General features: G+C 50.1%; 1 protein-coding gene and 1 long non-coding RNA gene across 2 annotated transcripts; both read left to right on the top strand.

Annotated features, from left to right (window-relative positions):
• Nucleotides 1-124: 124 nt before the first annotated feature.
• On the top strand, nucleotides 125-3,030 carry ppp1r15b (protein phosphatase 1, regulatory subunit 15B). Its single transcript, XM_068739452.1, has 3 exons — nucleotides 125-514; nucleotides 676-1,928; nucleotides 2,251-3,030. The coding sequence occupies exons 1-3, from the start codon at nucleotides 352-354 to the stop codon at nucleotides 2,485-2,487; spliced, it is 1,653 nt and encodes a 550-aa protein (XP_068595553.1). The 5' UTR covers nucleotides 125-351; the 3' UTR covers nucleotides 2,488-3,030.
• A 4,327-nt stretch (nucleotides 3,031-7,357) lies between these two features.
• On the top strand, nucleotides 7,358-8,023 carry LOC137894480 (uncharacterized). The gene is made up of 3 exons (XR_011105487.1): nucleotides 7,358-7,430; nucleotides 7,584-7,641; nucleotides 8,005-8,023. It is a non-coding gene; the product is annotated as an uncharacterized lncRNA (long non-coding RNA).
• The last annotated feature ends 11,719 nt before the right edge of the window (nucleotides 8,024-19,742 follow it).

The following is a 19,742-nucleotide window of genomic DNA, read 5'->3' as shown; positions in this document are numbered from 1 at the left end:
CGTCTGGGAGGCGGGAGCTTGGGGGGGTGAAATTGCTGTTGTCCAATCACAGCGCCGCCCGACGTCAGGGGTGCTTATTTCAGCGGGCGGCGGAGAAAGATTGCCGCACTCACTCCTACCACGATGAAGACGACGCGACCGAGAAACATGGCGGAAGTACACCAGCGCGTTTGACTACCGGGCGGAGAATGGCGCACACTTCCCGGAAGATGAAGCGGAAGATTACCGACGCGGACCTGTCACTGACAAATCAGCGAAAATTGTTGGTTTTCGACGAGGAGTACCAGAATACGTGAGATTCTGTTCTCGACGCCCCCCCCGCCGCAAGAGAGGAAGAGGAAAGAAGTCAAAATGGCTCCGGCTGTCGGCCGCGACGCGGGTTCCGAGCCGGCGGCGATGGAGCGCTTCGGCCGCGGAGGATTGGCGCTCCTGCCGTGGACTAAGCAGATGCTGGCCGTCCTGTGGGAGCAGCTCCGGCTGCTGCTCAGCGTCATCTACTACACCTGCGTGTCCGGTGAGAACCCACAGACCGCGACGGAAATCACGTGACGCGTGTAGAGACGGCGGTTCTGATCCACTCGTGTGTGTTTCTGCCCCCCCCCCCCCCCCCTGTAGAGCTGAATGCCTCCCTGCCGATGGACACTAATCTCATTTCCTGTCTCCTGATTGTCCCAGTTTTCCAGATGTTCAGGTTCGAGGTCCACGTGAGGATCACGGACGAGGTCCAGCACATGACCGCCGCCGCGAACCCGAGCGAGTCCTTCCTGTTCTCCTCGCTGTTCGACGGCGACGGCGGCGTGATGGTCGGAGGTTCCAACCCCCTCTCGAACTTCTGCGCGGAAGTCGGCGACCCGTTCGCCGGGAAGTCCCCCGCGGAGGCCCTGCTGTCCAGTCTGCGCGCCGACGACCTGTGCTGCGGACTGGTCGACGATTTCGTGTCTCTGAGGACGGGGAGGGAAGACGCCGTCTTTCGGGGACGCCGCTCCAGCTGGAAGGTGGGCTTCCCTGGCGACTGGAACATCTTTGTCTCGAGCAGCGAAGGCTCTGGTTCGGACGACGCCTGTCACAGAAGTGGCGATAACGTCTCCAAGCGGGACATTCCTCGGGCGGACGCTCCGGAGGAGGACAGGAGCTCTCGCTGGAGTAGCGAGGAAGACCAAAACGCCGCGGAATTTGACAGCGAGGAAAGCAAGGCGCTCTGGGAGTCTCTGTCCAGATCCAGTGATCCGTACAATCCGTTCTTCTTCTCCGCTTGTATTTCAACCAACACGAACGTGGGAAAGACTGAAACGGACGCCGGGGACGGCGGCGATGCCGACCGTGTGTCCGTCGCAAAGGTCGGCGAGGACGCCGGGCCGCGGGGCCCCGACGTCTGGGTCGGTCGCTGCGACAGCGACAGCAGCTGGAGCAGCTGGGCGGGTTCCGACGGCTCGGCCCACGACCTCGGCGAGGAGAACGAGAGGCTCCTGGAGCTGTTCGCCAGTCCGGACCCGTACAACCCGATGTGTTTCACCGCGAGCCGAGTCGGCGGCGCGTCGGGTAAAAGCGCTGCGGCGAACGCCTGCAAACGGCAGGCCTCGCTTCCTGTCGCCGAGGAGGAAAGCGGCCCCCGCCCTTCATCTGCGGGGGACGATGAGAGAGAAGAGGAGCGGCTCTGGAAGTCCCTCCGCCCCGCGGACGACCCGTACCACCCCCTGAACTTCCAGGCGTGCCTCCAGACCGCGCGGCGCCAAAACCTCAAACGGGAGGCGAAAACACCTCAAACGCCACGAGTCACCAAACCCAAACCCCCCCTGCAGGAGAGACACGTAAAGCGCCACCCCCACCCAGACAAAGCGCGGGTGCCCTGGACGAGGCCTGGACGGACACTCGGGTGTCTCCCACAGCGGGACGGCCGGGACGGCCGGGCCGGCGCCCCCCCCAAAAAGGTGATGATCTAATACAACTCATCTCTGATAAATAAATGGGTCCTCATCAAACGCACAGCGGCTCGTACGGTGTGTAGAGGAGTTGTTTGCTGTTGCTTAGTAACGATGCTGGTTGCCATGACTAAGCCCGGCATGTGATTGCTGTTAGTCAGAGAGCTGACTGACATTCATTTCTGCTCCTTACATCAGAAGCGAATCACCGAAGCCCGTCTCATTCTGCGTCTGTGGTGGGAAGCCACGCCTCCACTGTGTCGTCCAATCACGATCGCCGTCGTACTGAACGCAACAGGCCTGATGCTTTGTCTTTCTGTCTTCTGCACAGGTGCGGTTTTCTCCTCTTGTCCAAGTCCACGTCATGCGGGCCTGGGCGTTTGCTCGGCAGGCGTGTCGCAAAGGACCCTGGGAAGAGATGGCGCGGGACCGGGACCGCTTCGGCCGGCGGATCCGGGAGGCGGAGCAAGCCATCGGCTACTGCTTCACGCCGCTGCACCGGCAGAGCGTGCAAACGTATCCGGGCGGCGCCTTGGAACGGAAGAACGTCCCGAGCGCCGAATGTTGAACTTCCTTTTTGGATGAGAACTCGTGATTGGTTGCAATGCAACAGGGATTTTGATTTAGGCCAATTAGAAATGTGATGTTCGGCCATCTTGATGTTGTCGAGTTGAACAACCTTGTACCTCGTAGGGTTTACCGCGGACCCGTTGTTCACGTTGTTTCTGTATGCCTTACTCGCCGATGACCCTGTAATGTAATGTAACTTATTTTTGGCCTATGGGGTCGACATTTCTATTTTGGATCTGTTTGGTTACTAATTTATTGTGTTTTTACGTGTGTGAACAAAGAACAGTGGTGTATCTAGAAGCTAATCGGGAACCGGGCCGGGGAGATTCACATTTCTGTGCTGCAGTTAATGAATCTGATTCTTGACTGTTGAAATGTGTTTTCTGATTGGCTGGATCCAGATGGACGACGGGATTGGTTCTGTGACCCGGTTCCTCCTGGTAAAAGCAGGTCGCCAAGTGATCTGTAGCAGGTTTGCCATTGGGTGCTTGGTGAGATCAATAAACTCTGATCACCCTGAGTCGCCGTTCTCTGATCTGTAATCTTTACCCCCCCCCCCCCCCCCCCCCCCCATGTTAGAGGGCAGATCGGTCCGTCTAAAATCAGAGAAGAATGTCGGAGAACAAAAACAAAACCTCAGATTTAAAAAAATCAGCTGCCAGAACAGAAAAAAGCAGGTTTGTGTCGACGTCGGTGAAAACCAGGGTGACCTCTGACCCCGTTGGGATCCGCTCAGTGTGATTCGTACCAAACCATTAAAACCACTTTATAATTGTTACATTAATTTTTCTTACATTTACATTCATGCATTTATCTTCTCTTTCTCCACACACACACACGCACACACACATGCACTCACACACACACACATGCACTCACACACACGCAGGTTGATCATTTCCCACAGGGCTGCAGACTGACTGCTGTAATGCTGTCGTAAGACGGTCAAAAACACAGAGGATGATGAAATGAGTTTCCAGAAAGGTGAAATCAATTAGCAGGCCTCCTCGCTCCTCTCTCCTCTCTCCTTGCTCCTCTCTCCTCTCTCCTCGCTCCCCTCTCCTCTCCTCTCTCCTCTCTCCTTGCTCCTCTCTCCTCGCTCATCACTCGTGGCTCCTCCTTTGCACTCCTCCTTTGTGTTTCTGGTCATCGGAACTGGAAATGGAACACACTACAAGCTGCCGTCGTGTTTCCTAAACCCGTGGAGTCGTGGAGTCGCGGTGGGCCCACACGGAACCGCTCGCATTTAGAAAACCCGACGGTTTTCTCACAGCGCCGGGAGAATTGTCTAGAATGAGGACATTCAACCTGTAAATCTGAGTTCCCACCTAAAGCTACCGAAAAACTAAACGTAATGTCGTTTAAAGACAATCGTAAATGTTTGCCGGTTATTGACCTTTGAGCTCCATTATTTGTGGATGAAACAGATTTGTGCAGCGAGCCTGCGGGTGTTCTGCTAAATGTTTCAGAGCCTTTCTTGCATCATTTGTTTTTCAACGCCGCCATAAAAGGCGTTTTGCGTGAGGCAAGAAGAGCCGTATGTTTATTTCCTAAATGCGGGGCCTTCGCTACCGAGCCTGGAACGTCTGTCTGATGCTCCTCTTTGTATCTCTGTCTCCATCGCATCCTCTACCAGTATCATCATTTCTGTGGCCTAGGCGACCCCGTCGCCAGGCAACCGACAGGAGTGGTGAGGCGTTGAAAGGATTGCAGGTGATTGCAGCAGCGGCTTCAGCTGCACACACACACACACACACACACACACGTGGTTTCCCATCTCTCCCACCCGTATCTCCTGGGTCACAATTAGCTGATGATGCAATCTGGCAGCAGCTATTGTATCTAATGCAGAAAGATTGCATGAAATGCAGAGGGAAACAAAGGGAACCTTTCTGTTTATTGTTTACCGCTGTCAACAGAGAAAACATCAGGATTAAGCCTGAAAGACTTTGTCTTTTGTGTCAGTCGATTTATCGATCCTGGATGTGAATAAAACATTTACAGCTCTTTGAACTTTCTCTCTGTGGTTTTATTTGAAGGTCAATATTTAGGACGTACACAGATGAGATTCAGAACCATATTAACGTGGCCGAGATAGATGCCGATGTGTTCAGGGTCTACAGGTTCTATTGAGGGGCGGGGATGTCCGGTGTCCGTTCCCCTGATGGACTCTGCAGGGTCTCCTCCAGCTGTGTCCAGAGGACACCTCACACTCTGACCTCCGACCTCTCAAAGCAACTCCCAGAGGAATGGGGGGGGGGGGGGGCAGAGAACATCTGTCTCCTCCTGAATCTGGGCAGTCCTCCAGTTCTATAATTTGATTTTAGAATTAAAATGTTTTGGTCCATCTTGTCACTTCGTCCGTCTCCTGATGCTCTCTTCTTAATCTCCCATTAACCTTAATGGGAGATTGGATGGGATGGGATGGAACAGGATGGGAGGATGTCCTATACAACTCTGCTGCCATCGTGTGGCGAAACTGACATCCCTTTAAATTGGAATATAATAAGCACCTTTAAATTGTTACTTCATTGTTGTCTTGAGTCTTCTGGTTCCTGTACTTTAATTAATGTGTGTGACCTTTTCACTTTTATTCCCTACATTTTGAGGTAGCTGCACGTTCTCCTGAACGTTTTGATCTTCAATGAGGCTTAATAGTGAAATCCAAATCCCAAAATAAATCTTGAGTTTATCATATGACAGTTACACGAAGGTAAAGGTAAATAAAAAACCTCCACGTTGACGCTTGGATGTGTGCATATGCTATAAAGTACAACAGTAATACACTGATTGTAACCATCACAGTATTTGTACACGCATTTCAAGTAATTTATCTGAATGTCAGGTAGTGAAAGTGATTGATGTGATTGAGATGAGGATTATACGTCTCAATCTATGCAGACATTTTAGAGTTTTTCTGGAGCATTTTGTCCAAAGGTTAAAGAACTTGAACCCACAAGGTGACGCATTTCACAGGGAAGTTGAAGCTCCACCGGGCCTGCAGGTCGTTTCCGTGTCCCCGCCGTCCGTTACCGTCAGAGCGGACGGTGACCAGATGCAAAAGGCGATTGATTCTATGCAAATTTGTCTCTTTCTCTTTTGTTTATCAAAGGCTGGAAGGGTTTGTCACATCGTTAAATCGACGCAGGTGGCATTAGTGGCATTCAGAATCCCCTCACAAGGCAAGACAGCTGTTTAATTGAGTAAATAAAGACCTGGGCATAATCGCTGTTTCCGTTTGTGGTGAACTGGTGACAAATTGGATGACAGTGTTCCTCCTGGCACGTTTGTTCTCATCACCCTTGTATTTTTATTTTTTTATTTCCTTGAGAATTTCAATAACTGAACTTTTCCTCACTACATAAAACTTTCATGCACCATTTACATTAAACACAGAGCAGGAGAACTGCTTCGACAGGTGGCCGGGCTCATCTTGTAACGTGATTATACTTAAACACCTCTGGAAAAGCTCAGTGGTTTTTAGTCTCAACCCGCGATGCACAGTGACATCACTGCGTTCGCTGTTCTTTTCTGCCTGATGTTAAGTCACTCCTTAAATACGATCGGCTCTTATGCTGCACACCTGAGGTTTGAACTCTTCTGCTCAGGTGTGAATGACGGACACCTGATCACACCCACTGCAGCGCTCTTATCTTGGATTTAATGATGCGCAACCCGGTGATGTCATGGCTCGGCTGACCTCTACCTGACCTTCAGCTTGTCTACCTCATCAGGGAGTTACCTTTGTGTGCCGATTAGGCAGCTACCACCTGATCCCAAACAGGAAGTAAAGAAATCAGACATGTGACCGGAATATAAAGATTTCTCACCTTAAAATAAACCTAAAGAAAATGTAGGAAGATGAAATCAGAGTTTGGTGAAAAGAAGAAAGTATCGAATCATGACACGTCAAGCAAACTAAGAATAGACTCAGGGCTGTTCAACATTCCTCAGTGTGGTTTAGTGATCTATTGTTACACGCCGTGTGGAACAGGGTGTGGGAGGTCTGACTGAAGATGCTGTGATGAATGTCAACGTCTTGTTTCCATTCACACACAAGCAATTTGAAAATTTGCTGCTTTCGCAGGAAAATCCTGCAGACTGAATTTAACAAGGAGTCAGGTGAAGTGTTCCGTGTGGCTTTGGGAATAATAGGGACGAGGAAAACGTGTCAGGGTGTTGTTGTAAGCACGTCGCCACACGTCCCCCTGGATACGGAGCCACCCTGGAAAAAGCAAATTCCAGTGAGTGCAGAGTTCCTGATGAGAGGTTGAGAACAAACTGTGTGTGACTGCAGATGGGGGGGGGGGGGACTAAAAAGTAAATGTGTAAGATTATTACATTTCACAGCTAGACTTGTCAAAGGTGTTTGTGTTTGGATTAAATCATTATAATAATAATAATAAGAAAATTTTTAACAATTTTCCAAGTCCTATTTTCAGCAAACGTAATATATTTCACATGTTGTTTTACAAAACCAACTCAGACTGCAAATAAAAAACGTTTCCGGTTCAGAACCCCGCGCTGGCTGTTGCGATGCTCGGATGTCCGTGCCGCGGAGGGAGCTCCTGAACGCAGCGCCGGCCCGGTCGTCGCTCGCCGAGCTCCCGGGAGACTCCGCGGAGAAGGAATGCGATGAAATAGGACTTCGGTCCGGATCATGGCGGCGACTGTCGGGCGGGACACCTTACCGGGAGGCTGGTCCTACGGGGTCTGCAGGGACGGGAGGGTCTTCTTCATCAAGTGAGCGGGACACCGCAGCACCGTCTCCCGGTTTAACGGGAGTTGTCTGCTGGTGTTTGTCTTCCCGGTGGTGTAACAGGTGTCCTCTCTCTCTCCCCGTCTCTCTCGGGCCGCGCTGCAGCGACGTGACGCGGGCGACTACCTGGCTCCATCCCCGCTCCGGTGAACCGGTGAACTCCGGACACATGATCCGCTCAGGTAAGCTAGCCGTGGGAGCTGGGTGTGCTTTTGACCCGTTTACTTTCTAATCGTCGGTGCCAACTTCGGTGTTCGAGGCCCGGGGGGGGGGGAGGTGCGGGGGTGGGAGGAAAGTTCAGGTGTGACCAACAGGTGTGTTTCCCTGTATTTCAGACCTGCCCCGGGGATGGGAGGAAGGATTCATGGACGCAGGGGCGAGTTTCTTCATCAAGTAAGAACCGAACGTGTCGCTAATGCACCTGCACCGGGGCCGGGCAGATTACCGTGGCTCCAGCAGCAGCACTAATTACCACCGGGGGGGGGCAGTTCGGATTTAAACGGGGTGTGATCGGGACTGATCTGACCCTCTGATGACCCCACCGCAGATTTCTACCTTTTATTTATTAGTATTTATGTGTCTGCTTTATAATATAACACTCTAAAGGGTTGAACTTTCTAAGGTGTTGTTTTCTTGTCTCAGTATTTTTTATTTATTGTTTATTTAACAATGACGTGACGATAACGCCGCCGAAAAGAGTCGCGTTAATATTTTAATGTGATTGTGTAGAGTTGTCTTGTTTGTTGCTGTTTACAGCGGCTGCAAACGCCCGCTGGCGCATTACCGCCACCGTCTGGTAGAAACGGCGCATTACACCCAGGTACACGTAATAATAATAATAATAGTCATTTTTTTTCAATAACTGTTTGAAAATCGGCGCCCATGCTTTAAGTATTTAATCTGATATTCTTACAATTAAAATTAACTGTAATCTTCCTCCTCATGGACCGGCGCAACCTTTGGGCGATAGCCGAAGCAGCTGCGTCTGTGCAGGACGTGTATTCTGTGGATGGGGTTTAGTTAAGGGGTCAGCATTCATGTCGTATCGCGCGTGTTGATGCATCAGATTGTTATTCCTCTGACATTAAAATGATGGGAAACAATGGTTGCTATGGATGCATCATCAACGGATGCAGGTCTGCCGTTGGACTTCTCCTGTCCAGGCGCTGCTTGATGATGTCATCACAAACGAGTAAGGCGTCTAAATTCAGTGAGAGTTCCGGCTCTGAACAGCAAGGTGAAATCATTTTCTGCTTTGAGTCACTGTGTTTGAAGTAAGTAACGCCTCGTCTCTGCGTTGCATTCTGGTCTTTTGAAGCCGGTCCCCGTCATGCTGCGGTCCCCCCCCCCCCCCACCTCCTCTGTCCTGAAGTGTCCACGAACAGATTAGATGTGCATGGTACCAAATAAAAAGCTCCTGCTCTCAACCTTGCGGTTTTAAGGAAATGACAAACCGTCTCCATTGTAGCTGGGCTGGGAATACGTCAATGCGGCGCCGCGTCCTTTCAGAGCGGCGTCACATGACGAGCAGGAGGGTGCGTTTGATGGTGCAGAGACGAAACCGGAGTCTTCACTGGGACTCTAATACGAATACGGTGTTTAACCGCTTTTTGGTGGATCCTGTCTCGGCATCACCGGCTTCCTTCCCCTTCTGGAACTGGTGGACGTTTGTGACTCCTGGTCGGATAATTGATTTCTTTGACTGTTTAATATTCAGAACATGCTCTCATATTGTGCAGCGTTTTGTGACTTCCCTTCTGCTGAGCTGTTGTGCTGTTAGAGGTTAAAATGGCATTGCAGATCAGGAAGGTCAAAGGTCGTTCACGTTGGAAGAACAGAGTGAGCGGGGGCGCCGCCGGCTGTTGCTGGACTTCAGGCTTATTAGAATCCATCCCGGTCCCGATGCTGCTGGGACTCTGCGTCTCTTTGCTGCTGTCTAAAATGAATTCTGATTTTATGGTTGAAAAGTAGATGAAACCGGTAATTATCAGCTTCCCCTTTTAAATGAAGCCTTTCATTCTCCTGAACATGGAACGGCCATCAAGCCGTCAGCCGTCGGATCTATCGCTGCGTTTCTTTGTGGAAAAGACGCTTTCTCAACACTTCGGACTTTGCTTGACGGGGGAAGCGTTTTCCTGCTGTATCGAGCGTATGGTTCTGTTGCTGTTTGGTTCTGGTTACTGTTCCCGTTTTGTTTCTGGTTACTGTTAGTGTTTGGTTCTGGTTACTGTTACCGTTTGGTTCTGGTTCTGGTTCTAAAACCACTGGAGAAATGCAGAATAAAAGTGAATCATCGACATTGTTCCAGACGCAGACGCTGCTCTTTTCCACTGCACCTCTGTGAGTCACCGATTGATGACCTCACCGTCGCCTCCCAGTGTTTCTTTGCCTGAACTTGTTTGGACGGTTCCTCCTTTTGACCCTTTGACAGGTGGGAGGCGAACGCGAGCTAGCGACCTCCTCAGAGCTAAAGCCGCCGTCACACACCTTAGAAGTATTCCCGCGTGACGCTCGCACTCATACCTGTGTAAACACAAGCACTCTTACCTGTGAGGGGCCTCCAGGTGGTTCTCCCTCCTCCTCCCTGTAGCCACGCCCACCCGGGGCACCTGGGCAGCAGAGCCAGTCACATCCGAGGAGGGATAAACATCCTGCGTTCATGGCTGATGAGCTCACGTCTCTCTCAACGCGTCCTCGACTCCTGCCAACGAGCTGCTAGCGTGTCCACCTGCAGAGGAGGCGTGGCTTCCAGTTCAGACGCCGCCCGCCCTTTTGTCCTCTCTGCAGAAATCCGTCTTTCTTTGAGGACATTTAATAAAACTCGCTCCCCTCCTAAGGCAACGTTCCCGGCAGAAAGCCGACCGAGCTGGTAGTATGTCCTAGCGAGGCTCAGTGCTATGCTAGCTGCGGCGGTTTCTATCCTCGTTTCAAAATGAGTGTTAGCGTGGCTAGCATGGGCCGGAACGTTCTCCCATTTGGTCCTGCTTCCGGGCAGCTGCGTTCGTGTTCCCCGTTGAGGGACGGTCGTTGGGACGCTGCTAATAAAAGCGCCGGCTCACATTAAGGGTCCGAGAACATAGGGCAGGTTTGTGTTCCCCGTCCAGCGCTCTTTGTCCTCCTGAGAAGAAGAGGCTTTGTTTTGATGTGGAGCCGAGGCGGAATTGAAGAACCGCCGGTCCCCCCCCCCCCCCCCCCCCGGCAAACAAACGAAGGCTGCAGGAAAGAGCTCCGTCACAATGGCTGTTCTGTTCGTTCATCGGTTGGAAGCGACCCGATTGTGTGTTTGCAGGAACGTTAACGATTATTTCTTGTAAATGTCGGCCCAAGCACAGAGTTTCTGTCCGGTGGCGTCTTCCACGCTTAGTGGCGTTCCGACATCCGCAGAAAGCCTCCCTTCAGGAACGTCGTCCCTTAATGATTGCAGTTCGTTGTTTCAAACGTGCTCATTGACAGCAGATCGGGAGAGAAGTAAATGAGTCACTTCCGGCGCCGTCGGATGTAAATGATTTCCCCGCTCCATCCTCAGAGCTGCACTCTTTTCCGGGAATGATAAACTCTGTTTAAGCATCAGCGCTCAGGAATGCTTAATTGGGACACACTTCGGACGTTTGTACATCGGCTTCGTTGCGGGTCCGCCTGGAGGAATAATTCGCTTTGAGTGGAATTCCGTGTTGATCAGGAACTATCAAGGGGAACCTTTACTTCCTGTTCTGTGCCGGTCCGGATTCCTCTGACAGTTGCTGCTCGTTCCGGTGTGACTGTAAGGAAGCTGATCTCCATGGCTGACGGTTGTAACGCCATCTATCTAACGGGTTCTGGTAGCAGCTCGGTCGTGACCCAGTTTTCCTATTTGTTTTGCTGCTGGGATTCGGATAAGGCTGATAACGTCTGCGTGTTTGTTCTGCAGCCCCGTGTCGGAGGCAGGAGACGGCGACTCCCTCCGACTTCCATAAAACTGGAACGCTTCCCCTTTTTGTTTCTGGCGAGGTTTAAATCCCGGTTCTGGCTTTACTCCTACGCTGCTTCTACATTGTCGTGGAGCTGTGGACGTGTGTTCTTTAATCCTCTGTACTTCCTGACATGAGGATATTTCACCTCCCTGGTCGTCTTCCAAAGAGCTGTTATTTCTGGAGACGTCTTGCAGCCTTTTTCTCTCCTCATTGTTATAGACTATTCTTTTGGGTCAATCTGGTGCATCACACACGCGTGTGTGTGTGTGTGTGTGTGTGTGTGTGTGTGTGCACGTGTGTGTTAAATCTCATCTTTGAAGTCTTAAAATGGACGTCTTGAATATTTCACCTCGCCTCCAGGCTGCAGCATATCCCAGTGGCTCCCAGGAGAATCTGGGCCAAGTGCGGATCCGTCAGGCTGATACGTGGTTCATTGTGGGAGCACGTCGGATCAGAAGCATTGACGACACGGGCCGACCCGATCGAGTGTTGTTTATTTGCATGATAAAGCAGAGGAGCACCAGACAAACAGTCTTTCCTATAAAATCTGTTGGAATATAATTAGGAGCTCACAAATGCCAGTAAATGATTCGTGTGCAAGTTTTAAAGGAAAAAAAACACCTTATAATATAAAAGATTAACATCACAACAAAGTTCTTTTGGTTGCCTTTGAGTGAGACCATTGTGAAGTCATTGTTATAATCTGTATAACAGACACAGCTCTAGAAGAGTCTGTATTTATCATGGATGTATTTTTTATTTCATTCATTTTAATTTCATATATTTTGATTCCATTTGATCCCACTGGAATATAAATCAGGAGTATGAAGGATGATAGTTCTCTGTATGTATATATATATATATATATATAGATCTAGTTTATTTTTATATTGGTTATACCTTCATTCTTAATTCCCCCCATTTCTCATCTTTCTCCATCTTGACCCGTGCGGCCCATTTTCATCATTAACTAGAAAATCACTGGGAGTGCACAGACCTCCTCCAAGCAGCTCGTTCCCCTCCTAACTGGATCTACACCATCCACATGGTGATCTGGATCAGCAGCAAAAAGTTCTCTTGGTATCTTTATACACCAACCATGAAAAGTCAAAGTGAATAAGTGTTAACTGATTTTTGATTTCTTTGTGTCGGGAGTCCGGATCGCTCTCAGAATGTAACGGGATCTAAATTACACCAAGACCCATCTTCAGGTTTTTATTATCAAGATCCATCCAGCAGTTTTTCTGAAACGGAACCACCTCGGCGGCGGTAATGAAGGGATCAAAGGCTGACTGGTTCCACTCCCTCGTTTGAAACGGAACCTTCTAATGGAGACCAGCAGACATTTATGAAAGTAGATTCTGTGACAAATTGCACCTCAGCTCGGCGTCGCTCCGCATTCTCCCCACGCAGCGTGTGTCGAAATGAAAGGAAAATAAATGCTAATTTGTGAGCGGGGTAGCGTTTGTCCTGACAGCTGTTCCAGCTGCAGTTCAGCGCCTGCAGTTCAGCGTCTGCATGTCAGCCGCGTAGGAATGCATGTTATTTCCTTCATTTCAACAGTTACCTTATCCTCCGGAGGAGTTTTAGTGCTCTCTGTGTGCAAACAATAAACCCGTTGTCATGTCTGTGAGTGTTGAGTCAGAAGGCATGTAGCAGGGAAAGGATGAAACTGTTGAGGTCCTTTTTCTTCAATGTCAGTTTACACACACGTCCTACCGCCCCCGGCGACCTCTAATCACCCCACGGAGATTCCGTATGGAAATGGACCGGCCTATAGAAATGTGACGCCCGCTGGGAAGCGACAAGTTGTAGAATCCTGGTGAGCGAGGAGCTTCTTAAAACCCCGGAGAGTGTGGGAGAACCGATGCGTTGGGGAAACACGAGTTAACCCTTAATACTATTATTATTTTGCGCTTCAATCAATTGTTGCACCGTTTTTCTGCTTCCGTATTTCCTGCATCCTTTAGTCTTTTCCTGGTTCAGTTTTCCACTTTTTAAATCGGTTCTCAAAATGCCGGCTGTGCAACACTCATGGAGATCCTACAAACCGAAGCATGCTGCACTTTGTGAGCCCACGCATCTCCGCCATGGTAGGACCAGCCGCTCTCTAAATGGCTGCTGTTTGTGGACCAGACGAAAAGCGTGTCGAGTGGAAACTGTGGGGTGGCAACAAGGAGGAAAGGAGGACAGACACAAAGGAGTGATTGAGGGACGTCGGGCGAGGGCAAAAAGATGCTAATGGACCGCTGTAGCTGTCCGGTCCGTCCTGGGAGACAGAAACGCTTGTGTCAGAGTAAGGCGGAGGTTGATGCTGCCAGGGCCGGGCCGGGCCGGGCCTCCGAAACACAGATGCAGCTCGGGAGAAAGAGAAATCATGTGAGGAACGCTGTGGAGGTCGGAGGAAGACGGAGCGAGAGGCCAGCAAGGGACTGAGAAGGTCTGGAAATCGGTGACATGGAGAGATTCAATGTCTCCTGCGCTTCTCCATCACTCCGGAAGGTGTTCTTCTAAGTGTAAAACTTAAACAGGAAATGGAATTGTATTCATAAGAGAGGAAAGTCTGGACAAAGGGAATGTAAATCAAGAATGCCCGGCAAGTTTTGATTTGTCATCATCCGGGAGAAGCGTTCGTTAGTCGTGGAACAATGGGCGCCTGCTGCGGCGGGAACGCCGCGCCCGACGCCGGCTACGAGCTGGTGTCAGTCAGACGACATGCTGTTTGGCCCCGGACGACCACGACCGGCGCCGCCCTGGAAAACCACGAATTCTCTACGTGGGATCTGACACGAGACGCGAGGTAAGCCCCACGTTGAAAAGCTGTAAGCCCCGACCTCTGAGGAGGAAGGAGTTTGTCTCCGGCCCCGTTGGCACGCAATGAAGCGGCTGTCAAAGATACTGACGCTGTCAGATGAGGAAGACGGATGTGTCTTGGTCCATCGCAGGAAATGTTCCTTCTGGTCCTTCCCTGTAAATCGGCAGCGTCACAGGACGGCCATCGCCGTCGGCTCTGAACTAGATGTCTTCATGTTCCACACCAAACGCTTCGTTCTTCCCGGGAGTCTCCCGACGCTGGGATTCGCGCTCTGTCAGCGTTTGTGGCGGTGATTTTTGGGATTGTATTAAGCTGCTCAACGCTCTCCTAATGGGACACTGTGGACGAATACTTCGACATCGAAATGGGAAAGACTTAATTTCTAATTCCTAATTGGGTGCTGCCGAATTCCTGCTGCAGCCCAACGCCGGGATTCATTTACAGGACAACTGAGAGGAAGTGCAAAAAGGAGCATGCAAATCATCAAACTATTTTACTTGATAATTATAGTTGCGTTTTACACATCGTGTACCCGTCAGAAGAAGAGCGGATCGCCGGTGTGGTCATGTAAAATCATGTGTAAATATGATATAGAGTTCCATTTAAAATGATCAATGTGGACCCGGTGCTCAATCGATGCAGGGCGGCGTTTCCAGAAGCTCAACAGCAGATGATTTATTCCCATTTTTTTTTTCTAGCATTGCAGCATCGATAGAAGCATTTGTGCATTCATGAACGCCGTTCCAAATCGCCACCGGGGGGGGGGGCTCGTACAGTCGCACGTCTGTCAGCGCCTCTGCCTGTCTGTCTGCTGATTGGCCGGCCTGTTTGGTATGCCGGCGGTTTGGTTGCCACCGAGCGCCGTGTGTTCGACTGAATTAGGTTAGCAGTGAAAAGCAGTGCATTAGTGAGAAGGGCTACTTTGGTCCGATCCCCTGGAGGCACCAGGAACCCGAAATAGAAACTCTGCTATAGTAAATAATTTTACCTCCTCAGATTAAAAACAGGTAAAAAATGGTCTGTTTGAAAGAGGACTTGTGGAGCGATCTGGTGCAGCAGGACTCGATGGACACGCTGAAGGGCGTCATGAGATTGTGCTTTCCCTTTAGAGTCTGGACATAAATGCCGAACTGGTGATTCCACATGTAAATCATAATCATGAATGGAAATCCTTCATACAGATGTCGTGTGTTGTGAACAAATGGTGATGATGAATATATTTATTAGATAGAATGTTAGAGCAGTACAAGTACAGTCACACAGTAGCATGTATTACAGTACAAGTACAGTCAAACATCCTGTCTAAGAGGAGCATTTAAAAAAAGCCCTTGCGGTCTTGTTTCCGTTGAAAGTCCTCGGCTGTGGGTGTCACTAAGTCTTTGAAGGTGTTTAGTCAGGTATGCCGGGATTGAGGGGACTATTTTAATTACGACTATTGTCGTAATTAAAACGTGATTTAATGTAAATCTGAAAGAGACTGAGATTTGAACGAGTTTTAAGAAGCAGACGCTGAGGCTGGTTTATTGTATTTATTGATTGATGGCTAACTTGCATGAACTACTAAACACTAGTTTCTTTAGCGAGTCAAAGAGTAGCAGGTGATCTTTTTTTTTTTTTACCCCTAAAAAATTACCCAGGGGTAAAAAAAAAAAGATCTGGGGACACGTGAAGACATTTAAATCAGTGAACCAAGACACCTCCAGTCCGGATCTGCTGCTTCCATTTCCCTGCGATTAAAGGTCAACCGTTGACCTTCACGGTCTCACCGGGTGACATTTCCAGACAATGGGGTGGTGATGACAAAAAGAAGAGCGCGTGGAGAATTCCCTCGCCTTCCCTCCAAAGCCAAACGCTCTTGTTGCTCCTGCAGGCCATTAAATGTCCTCCTGCCGCTCGTTGATGCGTGAAGCTCGCTCTCGTTTGGCTGTAATGGTGGACGCCTCGTTACAACGGATGCTAACCCCGAACAGGCTCATCATAGCACCAATGAAGGCCCGCCTCTCATGTCATTGCTCCTCCCTTTTATTTCGTCTGCCGCCGCCTCCTTCAGGGACGCGTCGAGACGCGACGGAGGGTAACCTCGTCACCTCTTCCATGGATGGACTGAGGATTAGCGTTGTCACCGGCGGACCTCTTTATTGGATCTTCTTCTATGTGCAGTGAAAGCAGATCTTAACGCAGACACGGGTCAGCGACCCAGAACGACCCGGTCTCTGCAGCAGGTGTGGAGGAAACGGGAAATGTTCTGCTGTTGACCCGTAACATTTGAAAGTGAGAAACGACAAAATATTTTCAAATGGCAAGCGCTGCAAGTTAAATTCAAGCTGGAACAGGGAACAGTTTTGCTTTTGGCCCATGTTGGATCATTAACAAACCAAATACATGGAGGTGCAGATGCACGTCTTCATCTTTGTGCAGATTGTCTACCTCCCATGTTTATGTGTGTGCTTCCACGAGGGGGGGGCACGATAAGGGAATCGATAATGGAATCGTTTGCAGACATGGCAAGCAATTCCAAGGAGATGAAACACAGCGCCACCATCTGGAAGCTACTATCTCGAAGCAACATTTAGCTCGCAGGTTTGCTCGTGTCTCGGAACACTCGCATGTCGAGTATTCTTGCAGCTCTGCCAGCTTCCTATTCAGCTGTTAAATCACATGTAAATAGCGTCATGCTCTCGTCCTCCTTATTCACCACTTTGCTCTCTCTCTCTCTCCCTCTCTCTCTCTCTCTGCGTCCTGCCAGATGAGCGGGAAAAGGAATGCAGCCCTGCTCTGTTTACCTCTTCCTCATTTTCTATCGCTCTCCTTCGTTCTCTCGCTCGGTCATTCAGCTCCGTGTGCTGCCGTTTTTTGTCGAGACCGGAGATCCAGTGGGAAAAACTGCATTTGGGGGTGGGGGTGGGGGGGTAGGAGCTTATTCCGGAGTTGACTATCTCAAAGACCGGGTAGATCCAGGGAAGGTGAAGCAGAGGCTGTGGATTTTAATCTCTCCATGTCAGGAAGAGATGGATTCTGTTGCCGGTGAACTTTAGAGAGAATGCATTGCACTTCTAAGAGCTGGGCGCCGGGGATCGCCAGAGAAATGGAGCACTCTGAAATCAAAGTGGAACGCTCGCTGATGTCGGTCCGTGCCTCGGCGATGCCGTGAGCCGGATCGCCGCGTCGTTCAGGTGGAGACGGGTTATTACGTCCGATTCAACGCGGCCTGGCGCGGTTAGCCTCAGACGTCTGTTGTAACGACCTGTTTGCACCTGAGACACGACGAGAAAATGACTGGCTGGAGGCGAGATTAAAAGAGGATCCTGTGATGTCAGACTCCACCTGGAGCGCTCGCCTGAGTCTCTGCTGAGTCCTCGTCGGGCGGTTGGAGCCACCTTCGATTCCAGGTGTGTAAACCACACCAGACCTGACTCACCTGACATCATCCATTCTCTCGTTTTGGACTCGGCCCCCCTTTTACTCATCTTCTCACCTCCTCGTCCCAGTCGTCTGCGCTCTCCAGCCCGCCGCCTCCATGGAGACGCAACCAGAGGTGAGAGGAGAGACTTTGATGAATGTGGCTCCCGGCAGCCGGCGGTAGATTCTACAGCACTACAAATAGAAAGGAGAAAGAAGCGACAGCGGCGCTTGTAAACTCATCACGTGGAACAAGAGCAGCGCCATGTGGAATCAGTCCGGATACTGCAACCACATACCTCACGGTGGATATCCTTTCTACAACGCGCCCTGCAGGTATGGCGTCGCGACCGGAACACGGATCCCTGCGCCGTCTCTGATCTGTGTGCAGTTGCAGTTACGTGTTGAGTTGATTTCATGCGGCTTTTATGGCTGTTACACCAGGAAAAGAAAAGCAACTCGGAGCATTTCTGTCTTTGGTGTCCCTCAGGAGTCGATGCTTGGGCCGCTGTTAAAAGTGTTGGTGTTGTCGTTTGAGACAGTTTTCGATCCAAAGCGTCTGATTGATTTAATCTGTACGGTTCGACAAAGAAGCCAAGAGGTTAGCATTTTTGTCTCAGCGACCAAACGGGTTTGTCAGGAATGTTTTTTTTCTTTTTGCTGCTTCACCAGGAAACTGGTTTTACCTGTGTAGAGTAAATATTCAGGTTTGTGGTGTCATTAGGACTCCGGTGTTGGAGTACAGCTGTGTGAAAACACCGATCTATTACCGACATGCGGGGGGTCGGGCTAATTAACCATACCAGAACAAATCCAAACATTCACCGGATTTAAGTCCCTGTCGCCCCCCCCTCCCCCTTGCGGGTGCACTGACATCATTGCATTTATCATGAGGTTTCAGATGTGACCCGGTGTTCAAATGAACACCATCGATCCTCGTTCTCCCCCGAGGGGAGAAGAGATCTCCCTCGACGCCCCTCTTTCTCCAGCCTCCAACCGTTAAACACGCTCCAACCACCAGAATACAGGTCTAAAGCCGATGGGTGAGTCATCCCGTAGAGCGGCGGGCGGGTCAACGACCTATCAGAACGACCGTGAGGCAGAGAAAGCGAGAGCGAGAGAGAGATCCAGGAAGTGCTCTTGAGAGCCACAACAGACTAACCATCATGATTCACTCCTACTCGACTCTCTCATGGTGAAAGTCTGAGTCACACAGAGACTGTTTCACCTGCAGCACAATCACTTCATGAGCTCCAGTTAAGCTAGATTTTATTCTGCATAAATTATCAAAATGCAGTGGAAAACTGCAGGAGAGGGACTTTTTCAGTGCTTTTATTCTGAAGTCAGGTTCTGTTTGTTTCCCATCTTCTCATCTTGATCTTCTTTTGGGATTGACAGTTCTTTGAGGGACCTTCACTTGTGCACCCCTCCTTATTGTAATAATTACACCTACCTCATCAATAATGAGGGAGAAGCCTCTGTCGTTTTAGAATTGACAGCGGGCGGTGAAGGTTAGTAAAAGTCCAAGCACTATGGATCCATATTTTCTGCGGTTCAAACGGCTTCAGAAACTGAAAATGAATTCGTCCCCTGCGATCGATGCCGTGTGCACCAAGTGAAGCTTGTTCTGTGACCTCAGTGAAAGCTGGTGATCCTTCGTGGCGGCCGCTCCGGTTAATGATCACCTCACCTGTCAATAGTTTGGTCAGACTCCGCCTCCTCTGCTGCTTGATCCAGCGTGTTTACGTTCAAATGACGAGGTGTTCGTTCTCGGCTCCAGGAAGTTGTTTTTGCAGTTAATCCGTCGTCAAGCAGCGACAGGCACCTGAGGTGAGCGTGAAATCTTAAACAGGGCCTACGTGTGTGTGTGTGTGTGTGCGTGTGTGTGAATGTAGGTGTGTGTGTGTGTGTGCGTGTGTGTGAATGTAGGTGTGTGTGTTGTTTAGCTGCTCTGAATTGTTCTGGCTTTAGAGCTCTTGCAGTGTATGTTTATGGAGCGTTGTATGTTACAGCGTTTATTGTGTATTGATTGGTTAGAATCTGGGGGGGCGGGGGGAGACTTGGCAAATGTCATGACCCGGGTCGGTGTGTGTGTGTGTGTGTGCGTGTGCGTGTGTAAAAGGATGAGTCAAAGGCTTTCAGACAATCTGCTCCATTCACCCCCTACTGGGGCACTGGCCCAAATCCATTTAGATCAGCCCTGCACACACACACACACACACACACACACACACACACACACACCTTTCATAATTCAACTTCTAACTCATGTTTAACTCCAGTTCGACTTTAGAACCAATTTAACCTTGCTCAGTTATTTAATTGCCAGT

Source organism: Brachionichthys hirsutus, chromosome 5 (assembly GCF_040956055.1).
Source record: "Brachionichthys hirsutus isolate HB-005 chromosome 5, CSIRO-AGI_Bhir_v1, whole genome shotgun sequence".
Lineage (NCBI taxonomy): Eukaryota > Metazoa > Chordata > Actinopteri > Lophiiformes > Brachionichthyidae > Brachionichthys > Brachionichthys hirsutus.
This window is presented reverse-complemented; position numbering and strand designations above follow the sequence as displayed.

What these genes read in the sequence shown, in the direction of transcription:
- ppp1r15b (XM_068739452.1), top strand. Translation starts at nt 352, where the DNA reads ATGGCTCCGGCTGTCGGCCGCGACGCGGGTTCCGAGCCGGCGGCGATG. An exon ending in CTACTACACCTGCGTGTCCG is followed by an intron (nt 515 to 675) that starts GTGAGAACCCAC and finishes TGATTGTCCCAG; the next exon opens with TTTTCCAGATGTTCAGGTTC. An exon ending in CCGGCGCCCCCCCCAAAAAG is followed by an intron (nt 1,929 to 2,250) that starts GTGATGATCTAA and finishes TCTTCTGCACAG; the next exon opens with GTGCGGTTTTCTCCTCTTGT.